The 17447-nt window shown below is 41.3% G+C and overlaps 2 protein-coding genes across 2 annotated transcripts in view; one reads left to right on the top strand and one right to left on the bottom strand.

Annotated features, from left to right (window-relative positions):
* stxbp1a (syntaxin binding protein 1a) overlaps positions 1 to 2458 on the bottom strand; it is a 30632-nt gene extending 28174 nt beyond the window's left edge. Inside the window, exon 1 of the mRNA XM_020615127.1 lies at positions 2335 to 2458. Within this exon, the coding sequence (XP_020470783.1) occupies positions 2335 to 2371 (37 nt within the window). The 5' untranslated portion in view covers positions 2372 to 2458. The remainder of the gene's footprint in view (positions 1 to 2334) is intronic.
* Positions 2459 to 3302: 844 nt separating this feature from the next.
* Positions 3303 to 17447, top strand: part of niban2a (niban apoptosis regulator 2a) — a 27038-nt gene continuing 12893 nt past the window's right edge. The window contains exons 1-5 of the mRNA XM_020615112.1: positions 3303 to 3795; positions 8125 to 8255; positions 10486 to 10614; positions 10707 to 10812; positions 11898 to 12065. Coding sequence (XP_020470768.1) covers positions 3741 to 3795; positions 8125 to 8255; positions 10486 to 10614; positions 10707 to 10812; positions 11898 to 12065 — 589 coding nt within the window. The 5' untranslated portion in view covers positions 3303 to 3740. The remainder of the gene's footprint in view (positions 3796 to 8124; positions 8256 to 10485; positions 10615 to 10706; positions 10813 to 11897; positions 12066 to 17447) is intronic.

Here is a 17447-nt window from a genome sequence, read left to right as displayed (position 1 = left end):
TGGAGAGAGGGAAGTCTGGGCATCTTTGCTTAGACTGCTGCCCCCGCGACCCAGTCCCGGATAAGCGGAGGAAAATGAATGAATGAATGAATAGCCAACACCTATCAATCGATCGATAAACAGTCAATTATTTTTACAGAAAATCCACTGTGGTATTAATATCACAATAGAAAATTGTATTACGTCTAAATCAGTGGATGAATGACAGAACATTAGCACATGGTTCATTGTCTACCCAGACATAAAGTCACTTACTAACTCATACACCTGGACAACATAGTGACATGCAGTACGACAGCCCTATCTGCACCACGCTGTGAGAGCGTCAACCACGTAATATTGCTTCTTTTTAACCACTATAGGTTTTCATTGCTGTGTTCCCTCTGTTTTCATTTTTAAGCAGCCTGTCTACCAGCTCAGGCTGCCCCTGACTGATAACAGCCTCGTCAATCAGGCTTATTTTCCTTCTCTGACCCTCCGAGACTGATGCTCATATACAGTCGTGAAAGGGGAGGGTGAAGCTCTGCTCTCTACCCATCCCCCTCCTTCATCCTGGCTGCTATATCCACTGCTGCAGAGAGGACCCATGATGGCGCTGCCCTCCCTCTCTGCCCCCACCACCTCCACCACTCTAATACAAACCACACTATAGCACTGGGCTAACTGTCATTCATCAATCCAAAAATCTGGTCCAAGTCCACACCAAGGCTGGCTGATAATTCAACAGTACTAGTGAATGAATATGGTATAATCATGTCATGGTACTGATTTACACAACTCCAGTGTTAAAACCAATGACTCCAAGGACATTCATTAAAATGTTAATAAAGTTTTAAGTTGATATGTGTCAAGGTTTTTTAATAACAGTGAAACAGTCCAGTGTATTGCACATAAATCTGATCACTGTATATATAAACTTGTTTACAGTATGTAGGATATTACTATTATATTATTATATAATACTATATTGTACTGTGGTTTCAAAGTGATTTTACATTTTGATGTTTGCAGCAATCGGTGGTGGCTTTGTCTCAACTCCTGCTCCATGTGGGAGGTCTGATTCCCAGCCAAAGCACAAACCTTTTCACCCTCATGTAAGACGTGCAAAGATCCAGCGATCTTGCTGCCAGAGAATGTGAATTTACAACGGAGCGACCGTGTGGTTGTGAACTGGAGAAACCAAATCACTAAGCTGAACAACAGATACTGTAAGTGTTGCCCAAGACAGTTATGTAAGACGTGCAAAGATCCAGCGATCCAGGAAATGACAGGAAACATTCGTGGTACACTAGATAGAGTAACTGACTTCACGTGATGTGGCCTATGCGTCTTTACTACACAGGCCTGTCTGACATTACAGGACCACCACTTGTACCCAGTTGCATTTGCTGAGCAGAATCGACTTGTGTCTCCATGTTCAGGCCTGCATCAGCAACTCACACCGAAACTACTTGAGCGTCGGCTGAAACAAACGAGTCTAAATGACAAAATCTGATACTGATCAGTCGAGTCTACACCGTCCTACAGGATTACACATTGGGTTTGATCGGTGGCTAATGATGATCGATCTTATGTCCAGATTCTGTGGAATTTCTCGGGTAGCGGCCTTTTTTAGGCAACTTTCTCGCCTGGGACACAATGCGCCATTCATGTGAAACAGAGGGCTTCAGCTCTGAAGCGCTCCGGCTGAGAAAGGGTGTTTTACGCAACGGATTCGTGCTCCATCGGTGGGGTGAGGCACTGCTGAGATCAGGGAATCCCACGGATGGGGAGTGTTATAACTAACAGCACTGCAATACATTATTTTCTGTAATTAGCCAGCCAAGAAGCAACTGTCTGCAGCATCTTCTTGCCTAACATTCGTGAAAACTCGTTTGTGATACCGTTCAAACGCCGCGCAGATTACTCCTGACATAAACGGTGATTGAGGCTAAAAGGGCGTACGTGGGCTATATTTGCCTCCAGGCTTTCCGCATCCTTGTCGAAAAGGATGGCTACACCTTCTATCAGTGGGCTAATCACCTCTTGTTAAAGCCATTTTCAAATCTCCGCCACATGAAATACAACTGCGCGTCTGCCCCACAGGAGCCCGGTGAGACGAACAGCCTCTGCAGCTTATCCACAGCTCCATCACCACACGGCTGTGCTTTATAATACAATACGATGGAGCATCAACAGCACCATCTTCATCATCACCACCATCACCTACATGAACTAGCAGCCATCCGCAAGCTGCAAAAACACACAACCTGCCGCAGTTGCACAGAGCGCAGAGGAGGATCTCTTTCAATTTCTAGGACAAATTTATAACAAGAAGAAAAAGTCTTATCTTACTTTCGCCGACCACCGCCTTTAATCCGATGGGTGCCATGATGCTGCTGAGTGTTAGACCGATTGATCACCCTCTGATGACTCCCTCCTCTCTGCGTTCACCTCGCATCATGCGGAGGAGCCTCCGCTTGGAAACGTCACTGCGTATCCCTCCGCATCTGCCCCTTATCGGCGGGGGGGGCCGGCATCTGAAGCCTAGCAGTTATTTACTACCGCTGTTCTGGATTAGCATAATCAATGCATTTCACTGACAACCTATTCCTTGTTCTTAAAACATTATCAGCATTTACCAAACACAAGAAAAACAATCTGAGACACCGAGACGGTTACAGCGACTGTTATTCGTGTCCTCTGGCATTTAAAGTTATTAGTCATATTTCTTCAGTCCTAAGCCATAACAAAGCCTGCATTTATGATGTCTGAATAATAAAATGGTAGGGATTTAATGGGTGGAGATAAAGCTGGAGCTTGTTTTAATCACCTCTAGTCAACAAACTCAGAAGTCCGTTTCCAGAACCCAGTGTTTGGTCTTCAAAGAGAGTGTGTTGGTGGCTTTTACATGGAATTGGACTGTCAGTGAAACTAATGTATGTTTTCCCATTCAAGGCAGAGATACTTCACACCTATCTGCTGTGTCATCATAACTTATTATCTAAAGAAGGGGGGAAATAAGTGAATTTGTATTACAGGTGGTCTGTGAGCACGGTGCGTGCAGTTGCCTGCAGTGGACACAGGCGCGTTTCAGTATTAGACAGTGAAGAAACTCTCTTTCCACAAGGGGGCAGAAGGTATCTTTATGTAGGAAACGCCAACACTGGGCATCATGGAAAAACTTTATCCACTCACAGGCCAGAACCACTAGAAGTCAGCTCACTTTGGCCTCCCAGTAATTAAAGTTCAGTGAATTAAATGAACAGTGGGAACGCATTTCAAAATAGGCCAGGTCGTTAAAGGAATGATTTTTCAACACATCAAATTGGTGTTTTAAACGTTAATAAGTTTCACATTTAACGCCAAATAAACTGCACAGAGAACAACAGAGCTGCCGCACACAGTGCGCAGTGAGGCTCCTGGTTCTGGCCACACCCTTGGCAGGGCCGACTGAACACGTTGGACCAGTGATGACTTCCAGAGGGTGCGTCCTACCACTGTGAGCCAGACCTGTGTTCACCTCCTACACACTGGTGGGGAGTTGTCACCTCGCCTCAGTCCTTCTCCTCTTCCTCCGGTAAACAGAGAGGGACAGAGGACACGGAGCAGCGCCAGATCCGCGTTGACGCTTTTCCTCTAGCGACTCTGCTCGGATATTTAAGACTGCTGGAAATATCACCAGGGCCTCTTTTTTTTTAACCTGGAGAACTTGTAACGAACTCAGACATTTTAAAGATCTGTTAGGCTTTCTTGTAACCATGGGGGACGTGGTTTCCTCTCACCTGGATGAGAGGAGGCGGGAGATGATTACAGGTAAGAAGCGTCTGAGCTGCCACTGAAGGTGAAACAGACCATTTCTAGACTGAAGTTGTTTAGAAGTCGTTTTATTCACATCCACAACAGCGCTGGAATTTTCATAAACGTTTGTAACAACTTTATTGAGTTATTATATCCTCCAGGATATAGGTATAATCACACTGCTACTGCAGAGTAGCCTACATGACTTGGCTTTCTGTATTTACTTTTTACAGATTATCTACAGGTCCTTAAAGTCTTAAATTCATTTTCCCAAATACCCAGTCTGAGAAGTGATCAAACTGTGATTTTTTAAATTCTTTTTGAGAACCTTGTGCTTATGTGTTTGAGATCAATCGCTGAAGTGACACCTGAAGACAGCTTTTCCTTTTCATGGTGCTGGCAATGAGCTGATTCCTCATACAAAGTGTCACACTCTCTCTGCTTCATTCCAGGACAAAGCTTTTCATTTATACCAGTGCACTGTTGCTTTACTCCACTCAGAGAGTCCCAACTGTGCTGCAGACCTATTTCTCAGAGATAATAACTAGGTTTCCCAAAGGGGAGTATGTTTGTATAAGCTTGGGGCTGACTGCTATTTAAGTCCTGGATTGCTCCAGCCTGCCGCTGTGACTCGTGCGGGTCTGTGGGACTGTTTAAGAAAGGCATGAGAGCAGAGGGAAGCAGAGGAGCAGTACAGAGGCTGAAAACAGAAAAGTTTGTTTTCTTTAGGAAATCAGTTTAAAATTGCAATTATGGTGGTGAAGAAGATGAAGGTGAAGAAACAGAGGAGGGGAGAGGAGGAGGGAGATGAGATGGTAACAAGTGAAGCTGCAGAGATGAAGCAAGTAGAAACATGTCACATGATCAACAGCTGAAGGTTCTGACTGTCACACATCCTCCCTCCGCGTCACTGTACCCACCTCTCTGTAGATCACCTGTGGTCTTCTCTGCATCTATGTAAGCATGAACAGATGTGTAGCAAGTTACAAGTGGATAATAGTGTTGCTTTGAAGAGTGTACGTTTGTGTGTGCATGGGTGGGTGTGTATGTTTATGTGCGTGTGTGTGAGGCTTAGTCAGCGTTTCATCATCAGGAGTCTTGTTTGGAGTGTGAACTTCCAGCAAAGGTTTTTCTTTCATCCTCGCTGCTTAATCACATTCTCACAAAACGATCTCCTCCCTCATGAGACACAATAAGCAAACACACTCACAGTATACACATATCAAAATGCAAATCATAACTGTGTGGTCTTATTATAATAAGACATGAGTTTAAAGAGTGCTGAGAGAACAGTGGGAGCCTTTGGCCCATCCTGACCCATTCCTAATGTGGACACTTAGTGCCTCATATTAGGGGCCAGACAAAGAGTCTTTAAGCAAATCTGAAAGTTAACCTGGCTTGGAAACAATTCCTCAGGTATTCATAATGTGCCTTCTTTCTATGTGATTTAAACGAAATGAAAATGACTGATCTGTAGGATGATGTGACTTTTTTCAATACAATTTCATGCATGATATAGTGTGTACGTTTCGATTCAGTCACGATACAACAAAAAAAAAAAAATCTATGACAACAATGTATGACTAGCTGTGGAATAATTTTACTTTATTCCTTTTCCCCCGTTCTGGCTTGATTATAAAGCGAGCAACCAGATATATTGACTTATGTTCTATTAGGCTATCTAATTTACAAAAACCATGAAGTTACTGATGTATGGGACCACATGATATATGTCGCTAGATAAAATGATACATATTGAGATGCTTTTGTATTGTGATATATTGAATTTTAATATATTGGAGCTTATATTAATAGGTTTTCTCAACAGCTTTGACTTATCAGTTTAGCAGAATTAACAGCGAAGTCACAGTGTTGTAAAGTGGTGACATTTTTGTTTTTTTTTACTGAAATATCTCAACAAGTACTTGGTGCACTGTAAACATTTATTTGGTATACATCCCCATTACAGTGTAATGACATGACCCCTGCTTAATCGTTATCTAATTTTAAGCTAGTTTGTAATCACATGAGAAAAATTCACCTTTAGGAACTGCTCCTTTTCACACCTGTTGCCTGTTGTCAAGCCTCTGGATCCCTTCTATGGGTTGACTATGTTGGCATGAATCTGGGATTTCAGGTATTTGTCAGTTAAGGTGGGGGAACCGTCTCACTGATAGAGTGTTTTGATAAGTCGGTTTTCTCCATTGTACACCAAAAGCAAACAGAAAACAAGTGGCTGTTAGATGGAGGAATATAAAACATTCAGGCATGCCTGTACAGGTCGAAACAGACGATTCAGTGTGTGTTTTATAATGTGGTCTTTGCGCCCAAATTCCAGTTTCCAAGCATTTAAATGGCTGTACACGTACAGTTTCCCAGTTTGCTGACTTTGGCATAGCAAGACGACCAGTGGAAAGTATCGACTCTATTCACACTTTAAATAGAGGCCCTGTTAACCAGCACTTACTGCACATAGTAGAAATTTACACAGGATCAGCTTCAGTCTCTCAGTCATCATTTAAATCCTTTAACCTGTCCATCCACCTCCTCCTAGTACTGTATGACACGATGTGTTTTTATTGTGATTTTGTATCCCTGTCCCCTCCACATTCTCTCCCTGTCTATCCTGTCCTGTCAGCCCTTTCCTTCCTGCTCTCCCACTGCAGGCCTAGTCCCTCCTTCCTGTGTTATCCCTTCCATAAACAGATCATAGTCAACACTGTTTGCTGCTGACTGAGCCAAACACACCAAATCAGCTCACAAACTGCCTCTTTTTCCAGCACTGGAACATGGGAAATGCCCCTTCCTTCAAGGTCTTAGACTCTTTGTTAGGATGCTGCTTAGTAGCGGAAAAGAAATGCTGAGTCAAGCAGTGGATAAGATCTGTGCCATACAAGGCAGCAATGATTCAATGTAACTGATCCCCACTGGCGGATTTCTTTGTTGCCCAAAACCTGGGCTACAAGTAGAATTATATACACACTATTCTTACACTTTGTAAGAATAGTGTGTATATAATTCTACTTAGAGCTGTAAGAATAAAACTGATCATTACAGTGATAAATGAAGTGAGCATGTTTTCAGAAAATGTATTAAAGAGCAGAAACTGAAATCTTTCATTTACCAGAGTATTCAGACCCTTGAATCAGTATTTTACAGAAGCCTGTTTGGCAGCAAGCTTCGAGTCTTCTTGGGTAAGTCTCTCCAAGCTTTGCATGCTGGGATTTGGGCAGTTTATCCCTGGCAGCAGATCTTCTCAAGCTCCATCAGACTGGATGGGAAGTGGCTATGAAGTGACAACTTCAGGTCTCTCCACAGATGTTCTGTGGGGTTTACATCTAAGTTTTGTGCCTGACTGGGCTTTCTTCAAGGACCTTTTTGTATTTGGCTGTATTCATTCTTTCTTCATTTGAGATGTTTGTCCTTCAGGCCTCATCTCTGTAAAGGACTTCTGAAGCTCTGTCAGAGTGACTGCTGGGTTCCTGGTCACCTCCCTGACCGAGGCCCTTCTTGTCCCGTTACTCGGTTTGGCCCAACAGTCAATTCTTGGAAGAGTCCTGGGAACACTCAAAACTTTGGAAATGGTTTTGATCCATCTCTAATATAGTTTTATGGTGGAGGTTTGCAGCAAGGTTCTTGGATTTTGCGTCTTGTGTTTTTTGCAGAGCGAAAAGTGAGACCTTATAACACAGACCTTATATCCACTCAGTTCAGTTTGCCACAGACCAGTCAAGTTCTAGACACATCTCAAGAAGAATGAAAGCAAACAGGACACACCTGACCACAGTTTGGAGTGATGCAACAAAAGCTTCTGTAAATGAGTTATTACAAATAAGAAATAAAGTTCAGTTCTGGGTTTGTAACAGATGCAGATATTTAAAAAAGCAATTGTGTCAGAGAACTTTCTGACATCTCTATATGGCTTTGTTAAGCTCCGTTGAAAATGTTAATTTTACGTTTTATGATAAGGCACTTTTCGTAAAGTGCTGATAGCAGCAGTGAAGGTTATGGCTTTTGTATTAAAAAGACAGTACACCTTCACATGAGATACACTGCACCCCATTTACATTTGGTTAGTATTTAACAATTCTGAAAAACACGCCCCCCAAAAAACTGCAATTAAAATAAGAGAAATGACAGAAATCACCAAACTTTTCAAGCCTGTCTTTATAACTGGGTGGATTTCTCACTTACAAACGTATAACATTACCGTGCTAAAGAGAACTATAAAAATAATATCCGTCTTGCAATAGAAAGAGAGTTCACGTTAGTCGTGTGAAAATGAGTTTGTCTGACTGTTTCCTGATCTCTTCCTGATGCGTCTGTCTCCCTGTACTCCTGCAGCTCACACCAGATGTGTGATGAAGGAGTTCAGCAACCTGTACAAGCAGCAGTACGCGGTCGCGCTCTTCAACAGTGTTCGCTTTGAGATAGAAGGAGGAGGAGGGACGCAGTCACAGCTGCTTCACAGAAAGGCAAGTCCACTGTTTGTTGTAAAACAGATGTTCGATCCTGCTCGCTGGATAGAATGATAAAAGACATCAACAAACTGTTTTTCTAACTGTGACTGGAATAACAATAATATATCAAAAATATCTTTGTAATTTATGTAACACATTTGTTGTGACATCTTAAATGCCACACCTAAATTAGATATTAAAAGATAATTCCAACTGGGGTCACACTGTTGTAGGTTTGGCCAATATTTGTATTGATTATGAAAACACTGCACTCAAGCAGCGAGTCATTTCTGAGTTCTGGGAACACAATGTAAATGTCTTTCAATGTTATTATTACCTACAGCAACGATCAGAACATAAGTGCCAAATTGTAAAAAAACCCAATTATTCTTTAAATTTAAACTTCCACTGTATATCAGTACATATCATTGTTAGGGACAAATCCTACTGTCATACAGGATTTGTGTGTTTGCCCTGACGTTATTTACAAATAGAGCAGTGAAAAAGTTGACTAATTATCAATATATGCATAAAAGGTCTTATAGCATCCTCTGTGTACTTTCTGTAACCTTTACAAGATAAGTAGAACAAATTCAGACGGTTATTTGTGTCCAGTGTAAACTGAATGTGGGCTTTGTTTGGCTGACAAAGCTTGATTCTATACAGAATGCATGAATGAGCTCCGGTGCATTATCAGAGACAGAGCCTTCTGTTCCAGCTCTGGTTTTTCATCTTTTTGGTTAGAGAATGTACTGAAGGTCCCACTTTTGTCCATGTTTTTGAATCACTGAGGGGAAAGTGGATCACATTTCACACATGAACAGTCTATATGTGGAAGCAGCTGCTTGTGTGTGCTGACAGAAACCAAACCAACACCATGCAAACACATACACATACTGTATACGCACAATGATAATAATAACATTATCTATAGAGCACCTTTCCAAACACAAAGTGCTTTATACTAAAAACATAGAATAAAATTATTAAAGTAAAGAGCATAAGTTTAAAGCTTAATCAATTTAAACAGTAAAACACATGGTCATGTGATAAAAGTGAGTTTTAAGAAGAGATTTATAAGAGAACACTAGGTTTGTGCTACAGCCCATGGGTTGGCCTTCTGTTCCTAGCAGCAGGGGGTAATCATGCTGACTCAGGTTCCAAGCCAGGGAGCTGCGCCTTCAACAGAGCCGGCTCATTGAGACACATGATTGGCTGAAATGTTGCACTGAGGGAAAGTCCTTACACATTCAGCAGTAACTTTTATTCCTAATTTCACTGAAGAAAGATTTGAAAATTGAATCTCCCACTTGTTTTTCTGGGTTAAAATGGCGCCTACCACCAAAAGCTCCATGATACAAATTAGCACCACCACACTGAAACTCAGTTATGTGTCACTTCTAAGCTGCACCCCCATGATCAAGATGCAGAAGATAAACAATGTATTTTACTCTATGGTGCAGCAGAAACAAAACCGTGCTGACTCAGGAGCACCTCAGCACGCCTCGGCTCGGCAGGGCTGAGCTGTGTTGATGAAGGAACACCTTTAGAATGTGTTAAAAGCAGCAGCGTTTTGTGTCAGCTGTACTCTTTGGATGTTTTGCTTGCTAATACCAGAATAAAGAGTGTTGCAGTAGTTCAGATTTGAGGGGATAAAAGCATGGATTTTCTAGATCAGCTGATGAAAGGAAAGACCTGATCTTGTTTACAGGACTGCACAGCTTTTGTCACCTACTGTCAAAGGAGCAACTAGTCACAGCTTTTGTCACCTACTGTCAAAGGACAATGCGTAATCAAAAGCAACTAGTGATCACAATCACTATTGCTCCTTTGACTGACGATTTAAAAATATCAGACTAAAATATACAATAATACAAAAGTTTGTCAGAAATTTGTAACGTAAATATGACTTTTGCACCAGGAACGCTGTAGTTTAGCCGCTCTATGTTTCTGTGGTGATCCATGTGTTCTTACATAAGTGAACCAAACTTTTAGGTGCAAAACTACATAAATAGCAAGTGAAAACTGTTGAAGGTGATAACAGCCTTGTGAGCAATGTGGGTGAAAATGAATAAAAACCATTTGTATTGTTAGCATGTGGTTTAGTTCATGCAGTACTATGAGTGACCATCACTCTCTTTCTGCTTGACTTTGACGTACAGTAATTATGGGACCCTGTCACTTTACATCCACTCTGCCATCAAACACAAGCACCTCTGCTATTCCAGTGTATTTGATTTTCCAGGACCCTCTGGCTGGTAGGTCAATCTTCTCAGGCAGTCTGTTTCAGTACCTGGAAGAGAATCAGAAGTGGAGGAATCGTTTTGTATCTGTACCAAACAGCTACAATCTACACCTCTATGAGACCAAAATAGTGAGTGAACTTCTTACTTGAATACTTTCCTATTCAGTCATTTGTGCTCCTTTGTCCATCTGCATTAAAACAACTTGCCATCTCTCGAACAGGCACACAATAGGGGACTGCACCCAAAAGTAACCATCGAATGTGCGGGGTACAAGGCCCTGACGTCACTGGAGGAGTACATAGAGCTGATTGATGCCAGCCTGCCAGGTAGGAAAAGAACAGAGACAACACTGAAAATATACATCATGTACAAATGACAAAACATGGGTAACAGGAGCACTCAGAGAGCACGTGTACCTCCGCCAAGACACAACATTCACCCATGCAAATGGGTGGAACAGGAGATCCAGAACAACACAAAAGGTGTTGTAAAATCCTTGATCTGGATCATCTCCTTTTAGGGCATGATAAGCAGTGTTACTGTGCATCTTACATGAACATTTCAGGATTCTATCTTCATTATAGGCCAAGCTATGGCAAAAATATGCATTAAATGGGGGTTTCAATGTTAAATTTAAATGGCTATCAGATCCAGAATCCAGATCAGATCTAGATTTGGTCTGCTGATAGACATTGCCACCTTACATATGTGCTAAATTTCAAAGGATTTTGATAACTTTTGACAGAGATACGATTTTTTAAAAATTTTGTTCCATGTTAAAGATGGGATTTTTGATTTTGTTTTTCTTTTAGTGTGACCTTGACCTTTTTCAGCTGAAATCTAATCACTGCTAGGGTTCTAGAGCCCCCACCAATGTCTGTACCAAGTATGCTGATGATCCATACAGCCATTTGTCCAAATTCTTGCAGGACAACAAACAAACTCACACACACACACACAACCAAAACATGACCTCCTTGGGACAGGTAAAAATGGCTAATAACTCTAACAAAACAAAATGAGTAATAGTTCATCAGATTAAATGCCTAACAGGGGAGCACATTCCAGTGCATTAGACATTAGACTACCTTATGTGTGATTTTGTATTCAGTTACCATATTGTCATCAACTGTGTACTGATGTCGGTAGTATAAGTTGGGTGACTTTTGACCTGTTTATGTTTAACCAAATTATAAGCAGAATCACTTGGCCTTTTCTCTTTGTTTTCCTGCTGCTTCAGCACATTTCTCTCTTGGCCAGATGTATTCATCAGGATCAAATTCAGCTTGTTTTGGTGATGATAATGCTCTGAGTATAGTGTTCCTGCTTTGCTAACACTATTATTTGTCCTTATTGTCTGAGAAGCACTGTCTAGAACATCTGTTTTTGCATTCTGTCATGTGACTTTTAGGTATCAAGGGCAAAGCAGGCAGCGATCCCTTTGTCAGGTCTGTGACCCAGTTCCCCCTCATCCTGTGGCACCCATACGCCCACCACCACTACTTCAGTGTGATGACAGAGAAGGAGCAGAAGAAGTGGCACGCTGTGCTGCAGGACTGTATCAGGCACAGTAACAATGGTAACCAAGCACACACAGTGGTCACAAAGGTCCCTGTTATTGTTAAATTACTGGCATTCAGATTATATATTGAAAACTGTGATGAGTGTAACGTTCACATTGTTAGTAGTTTGATAAATTCAGATATCCAAATATGGCTCCACCCAGGAAAACGAGTGCCTCTCACTGCCTGTTCACTTTTATTTCACGGATCAGACAAGGGTGTGTGTGAGAATGTGTGTCACAATGAGAAGCCTTTACATGCCATATGAGTGAGCTGGGTGATCTGTGAATGTGAGATTGTGCAGGAATGATGCATATTTGTTTTTTTCTGTTTGGACTTGGTTACAAGTGTGACGTGCTGTGATGTGCTGACATCATTCGAGCAGAGCTACAACTGTTGTAAATTCTACAGCCCAAACAGACAATCCGCATTGTTAAAATAGCTGGCAGGAGCTATTTATGCAACAAAAGAAAGAGCCAGACTTTTATTTGAGAAAGCTGATTTGAAGCACAAAGGATGCATCCATGGCCACTACTTTGTACAGTCTCTGAAGTAAGGAAGAGTCAGAACAAAATCATTGGCCTTAGCCTTTAACATCATGACATACAGTATTTAGCTATAGAATGAACTTCAGGTGGTTCAGTTGGGGCTGCTGTGTAAAAGGTGAACTTCATGGAAATCAAGTTATTACAATGTGCACAAAAAGGTTATTTTAAGTTCAAAAGTAACGTACTGTATATAGTAGCTGGGTATATGAGCTCCCTTGAGACACGACAGTCTCATAAAAGGGCATGAATAGTTACAGTCTGTGTGGACCCGTCACAGTTCACAGCACTGTTGTGATTCAGGATGATAAGCCAGCTCTCGTGATCTTGTCCTGAATCTAGAGATCACATCTGCAAGAGGAACAAACTGAAAAAAGGCTGCACAGTGATCTGAGCTCTCAGTTTGTTTGTTGAAGAGCTATAATCACATTATGTTTCGTGTTTTCTAAAGTTTGAGGAGTGCTTCATGTTTACAGTAAATTACAGGTCTTTCTCTTTGCCCTTATTTCCCAGCCTTTGTTTGTTGTCAGTTTTTGAGTGCTGGCATTCATTTATGAATCAGTGGTATCTCTGAGGACACTGTAGTGTGTTTTGCATTTGGCTGCACATTAGAGAACGTTTGTTTTATCTGGGTGGAGCTACTCTTGATCCGCAATGAATGCCTTTTCTTCTGATGGTATGAGTTGTGCCATTGTGGTGAGGTGCTAAAGACATGCCTGAGGATGTTCTAACACCATAACATCCATGTTTGTACTGTTGTCCTAATGTCTGTCTCAGCTAGACAAGACAACTTCCAGCATCATCTTTGGGCTTTGTGCAAAAGAGGGAAAAGCCATAAAAACAACTGGCCTGTTTCCAGACCTTGTTTGGGCGCATGGTGGAAGTTTTAATCAGCAGTTATGTTTAAGCAGTGCAGTGGAGGAAGCCCTTTGCTGCCCTCATTACATTTTTGTGGTTAGGTACATGCATATATGTGTATGTGAGTGTGCAAGCTCACATTCAGTACACTCTGTTTAAACTTGAGACAGAGAGAATAGGAATGAGTGGGAACCTCAGGAATGTGAGATTAAAAATACAAACCTAAAGAGACTCAGTGATAAACAAATGGCTGCTGCAGTGAAGACGAGCAGGCCTGTGTGGATGCGGCTGCCAGGTGGTCGTCACCGACGCTGCTACTCAAACATAAAGCTTCTCTTACAAATTCTGACCATATCAAAAAAACTGACTACATTTATTAAAAACATAGGTAATGCGTACATTTAATGGCAGTATTTGTTCTCCAGTTTTTCTGTTAAAGAATTTTTTTGAATCTAAGATTCACATAATTACATATGATTGTAAATACATTCACATTGTTACCTTTGCTGCAGTGAACACTCTAACTGAACCTGGCCCCTAAATAAGCTCTGTCTACATTGTAAATAAATCTAAAGCTATTATCACTTAAAACTGTATTAGACTCTAATTGTCTTAAGTCCATTCAAACAATTATTTCATTTAACTTTGAGGAAATATCTTAATACCAGCTAAGATATTTTGACAGCAAAGGACTATTTTCAAACACATACAGTATACAACCATGTAGTTTTGCCTGTCTCTGGGTCACACATAATTCTAATGCTGTTTGTGTTGTTCAGGCTTTTAGGCTCCAACAACCTTCTTTAGCTTAGCTAAACTGTGCTTTAAGTGATTGTTCGGACGGATCCTCGTGCACAAAGAGTCACTGCACTGATCAGGTCTGCAGCAGCACATCCCTCCGCACTGATGTCAGTACCTGTACACTATAGATGCTCTAAAAGTTTCCACTTTAAGTTAAAGGCTAAACAACTTTGTATCATGAACAATACTATTAAACCTGATACCATGTGTTGAATAAAACAACACAACACACTGGCTTTAAGCTCATCACCACGCTGACAAAGTTGCTCAACCTGATCCGGCCTTGTTTTTCACTTAGCCAACTACTGTGTTAAACAGCTGTGCTGCAGGAACTCAAAGCATTCTGCTTAACCACACATGACAATGCTAACCACCGTATTAGTCTGAAAACTACTGACGCAAGTTCAGAATCATCAAAAACCATTGGCTTCATTTTGGGTCAGTTCTGGCCAAACCCAGCGCAGGAGAAAGCTGGTGACAATTGGCACCAACTCTAGCCCACAGTGCACATGTTTGTTTGATCATAAAACAAACCATAAAACAAACAGCATGCCTAAACTTGGCCTGTGTTGAGGCGTCCAGTCTCACCTCTGTCATATCAGTGTTTTGAGGAACACCACAACCAGTGAAAATAACCTTTTCATGAAGGTGACAAATGTTTCACAGCCTGCCCCCTGCCCAGTTCCTCTTACTCACTCACTCCCCTCATACACACATTTATGGTACATGTGCTGTACATGCTGACATTGCCAACATCTTTGAGTGTGTTGGAATAAGCCAGTTCTTTCAAATAATATAGCAAATTATTAGTGGAACTTTTAACAGAACGTAACAGAAAGCATCTGAGGCTCAGATCAGGTGATGACTTATGGTGAATCGTGCAAAGCGTGTCAGTAATGGTACATAAAGCACTTCAGTGCCCATAAAGGGAAGCCTGGCAGCCCAGAAGCTTCATGCAAAGCATATCATAGTTGAACACAGTCACTGTTCATCTGGCTTTGATGAGTCAAAACCACAAGTTAAAATGTTCACACTGACACACAATAGATGACACACATCTATTTGAATCCGCTCAAGCTCCTGTTGTTTTATTTTATTGGCTCTGCAGTAAAATGAGCAGCTGCTGCTTTGCATCACCTTAACAGGTCAATTTGCAAAGCATCCAGTTGATCAGATCAGTTGGTCGACCTGTCAGTCTGAACATTTGCAAACCATAGAAGACTAAAAAGCAGCCTCTCGCTGCATTCACAGTCATGAATACAGAATACAGAGAGTCTGTAATGTTTGACACACCAATTCAATGGAGGAAAACCTGAATGTTAATCAAAATCAGCTTTATGTTATATCTTTATGTACAATGTTCATTTATAAGGTAACGAGTAAACAAAATAAGACAGAGAACAAGAAAAGAAAAAGAATGAGCAAACAAGAAAAAGGAATGTGCATTAGGAAAATAAAAAATAAAGTACTTATAAAATATATATTCATACACACAGTTTGAGTTCATTTTTCCAGATAGATGTATACAAAGTATATTTACACTGAGGGTTGCCGTTCTGTTACAGAACAAATACGGTTATTGGTTCAATGTTCATCAGGGTGATGACATGGGGGAAGACACTGTCCTTGTGTCTGGCTGTTTTGGCGTACAGTGAGCTGTAGCACCGTCCAGAGGGGAGAAGTTCAAGTCATTTTTCAAACAAAGTTGACAAATATTTGCTAGTTCCAGTTTATAAATGTAAAATGTTGCTTTTTTTTTGGTCATTCTTAATTTAATATCTTTTGGTTTTAAATTGTTGGTTGAGCAAAGCAAGCAAGATGAGAACACCTTTTTTTTTTTTTGTTGGGCCACTGGAGTACCATCAATCACGGCCGACTCTCCACCCCCACAGTCACCAACTCTGTGCTCTGATCCACAGACCTCAGACTAAGTCCACCCAGCAAGTAGAGGCCTGTGATGAGCACATTCAAGGGATGATAATAGTGCATTTCAGCCCAGGTTTATGGCTTGTGTGCTTCTCTGCATGCTTTATGCAAACATTATACAGTATATATCCATTACCAGAAGAAACAATTACAGGGTTTTCAACATTGGCTTTTCTGCTGCGAGTGATCTGTGAAAATCACGTTAGTGCTTATTCAGTTGTGTTTGTGTAGCTGACTGTATGTTTAAGTGTTTGTTTACTGTACAGTGGGTTTGGCTGGCCCAACAGGGCTTAATTACTCCTGCATGTCACTGGGAGCAGCTGCAGTGTGTGTGTTTAAAACCTGCTTTAACATGAGGGCAGGTGGCATCAAGCTGAAGTCTCATCAGACTATATTCCAAACTATTAATGGATTTTAAAATATATATGTGGATGTGAAGGCCTGGTAACTGGTCTAATGAGAGCACGCTGCACTGGGCAAGGAGGGAAATGCCTCAAATAAATAGACCATGGTAAGTGTTACCACATGTGCTATTTATACACAGTGGAGAGAAACTGTAATCTGCTCCTTGATCGAGCTCGGTTCAGACACATGGAGAATGTGTTGTGGTTTATGAGCATGGCAAATTGTCAAAAAATGATTTTTTCTTTTTAGCACCATTCTACTCAAATGTGCAAGTAACTGAGGTTGTAGAAGAATTTACGTTCACACTGGTGATCGGACCCTAACGTACGCCTTCAGAGATTTCAAATCACCAATTCTTCCTAAGAGACGTTTTCTGCTATATATCTGCTAAGTTTTAGAAAGAGTGAAATACACCCTCCAATAAATCAGACAGATTTGGATTGTAGAGAGTAAAAACCAAACAGCAGCCAGTAATGCTGCAGCCCACTGATTCTCACTTAGCAGTCTTTCCTCTTGCCTTCCTGTCACACCCACAACAGGAGTCAGCGGTCCATCGCATTGCCTGTACTGTGTTCCTCTTACAGTTGCAACTAGCTAGCCAACATGAATAAAATACAAATATATCAAAAGTTTGAGTCTGTTTTAAGAGGTAAGGGGATAAATGTACATGTCCTATTATGTTGAAATGTCCAACAGCCCACAGTGCAAAAATAAATTAATAAAAAGGTTGGCAACCTCTTGTTATTGCAGGTTTGCTTGAATGAGAAAAAGCTCTGGTGATTGCTGTTTGTGCTTACTACCTCAGCACCGCACAATCCCCCAATCCCAGTGTCCACACTCACACACTTTAAGGTGTGTTCCTGC

The sequence above is a fragment of the Monopterus albus genome, unplaced genomic scaffold (assembly GCF_001952655.1).
Source record: "Monopterus albus unplaced genomic scaffold, M_albus_1.0 scaffold158.1, whole genome shotgun sequence".
Lineage (NCBI taxonomy): Eukaryota > Metazoa > Chordata > Actinopteri > Synbranchiformes > Synbranchidae > Monopterus > Monopterus albus.
This window is presented reverse-complemented; position numbering and strand designations above follow the sequence as displayed.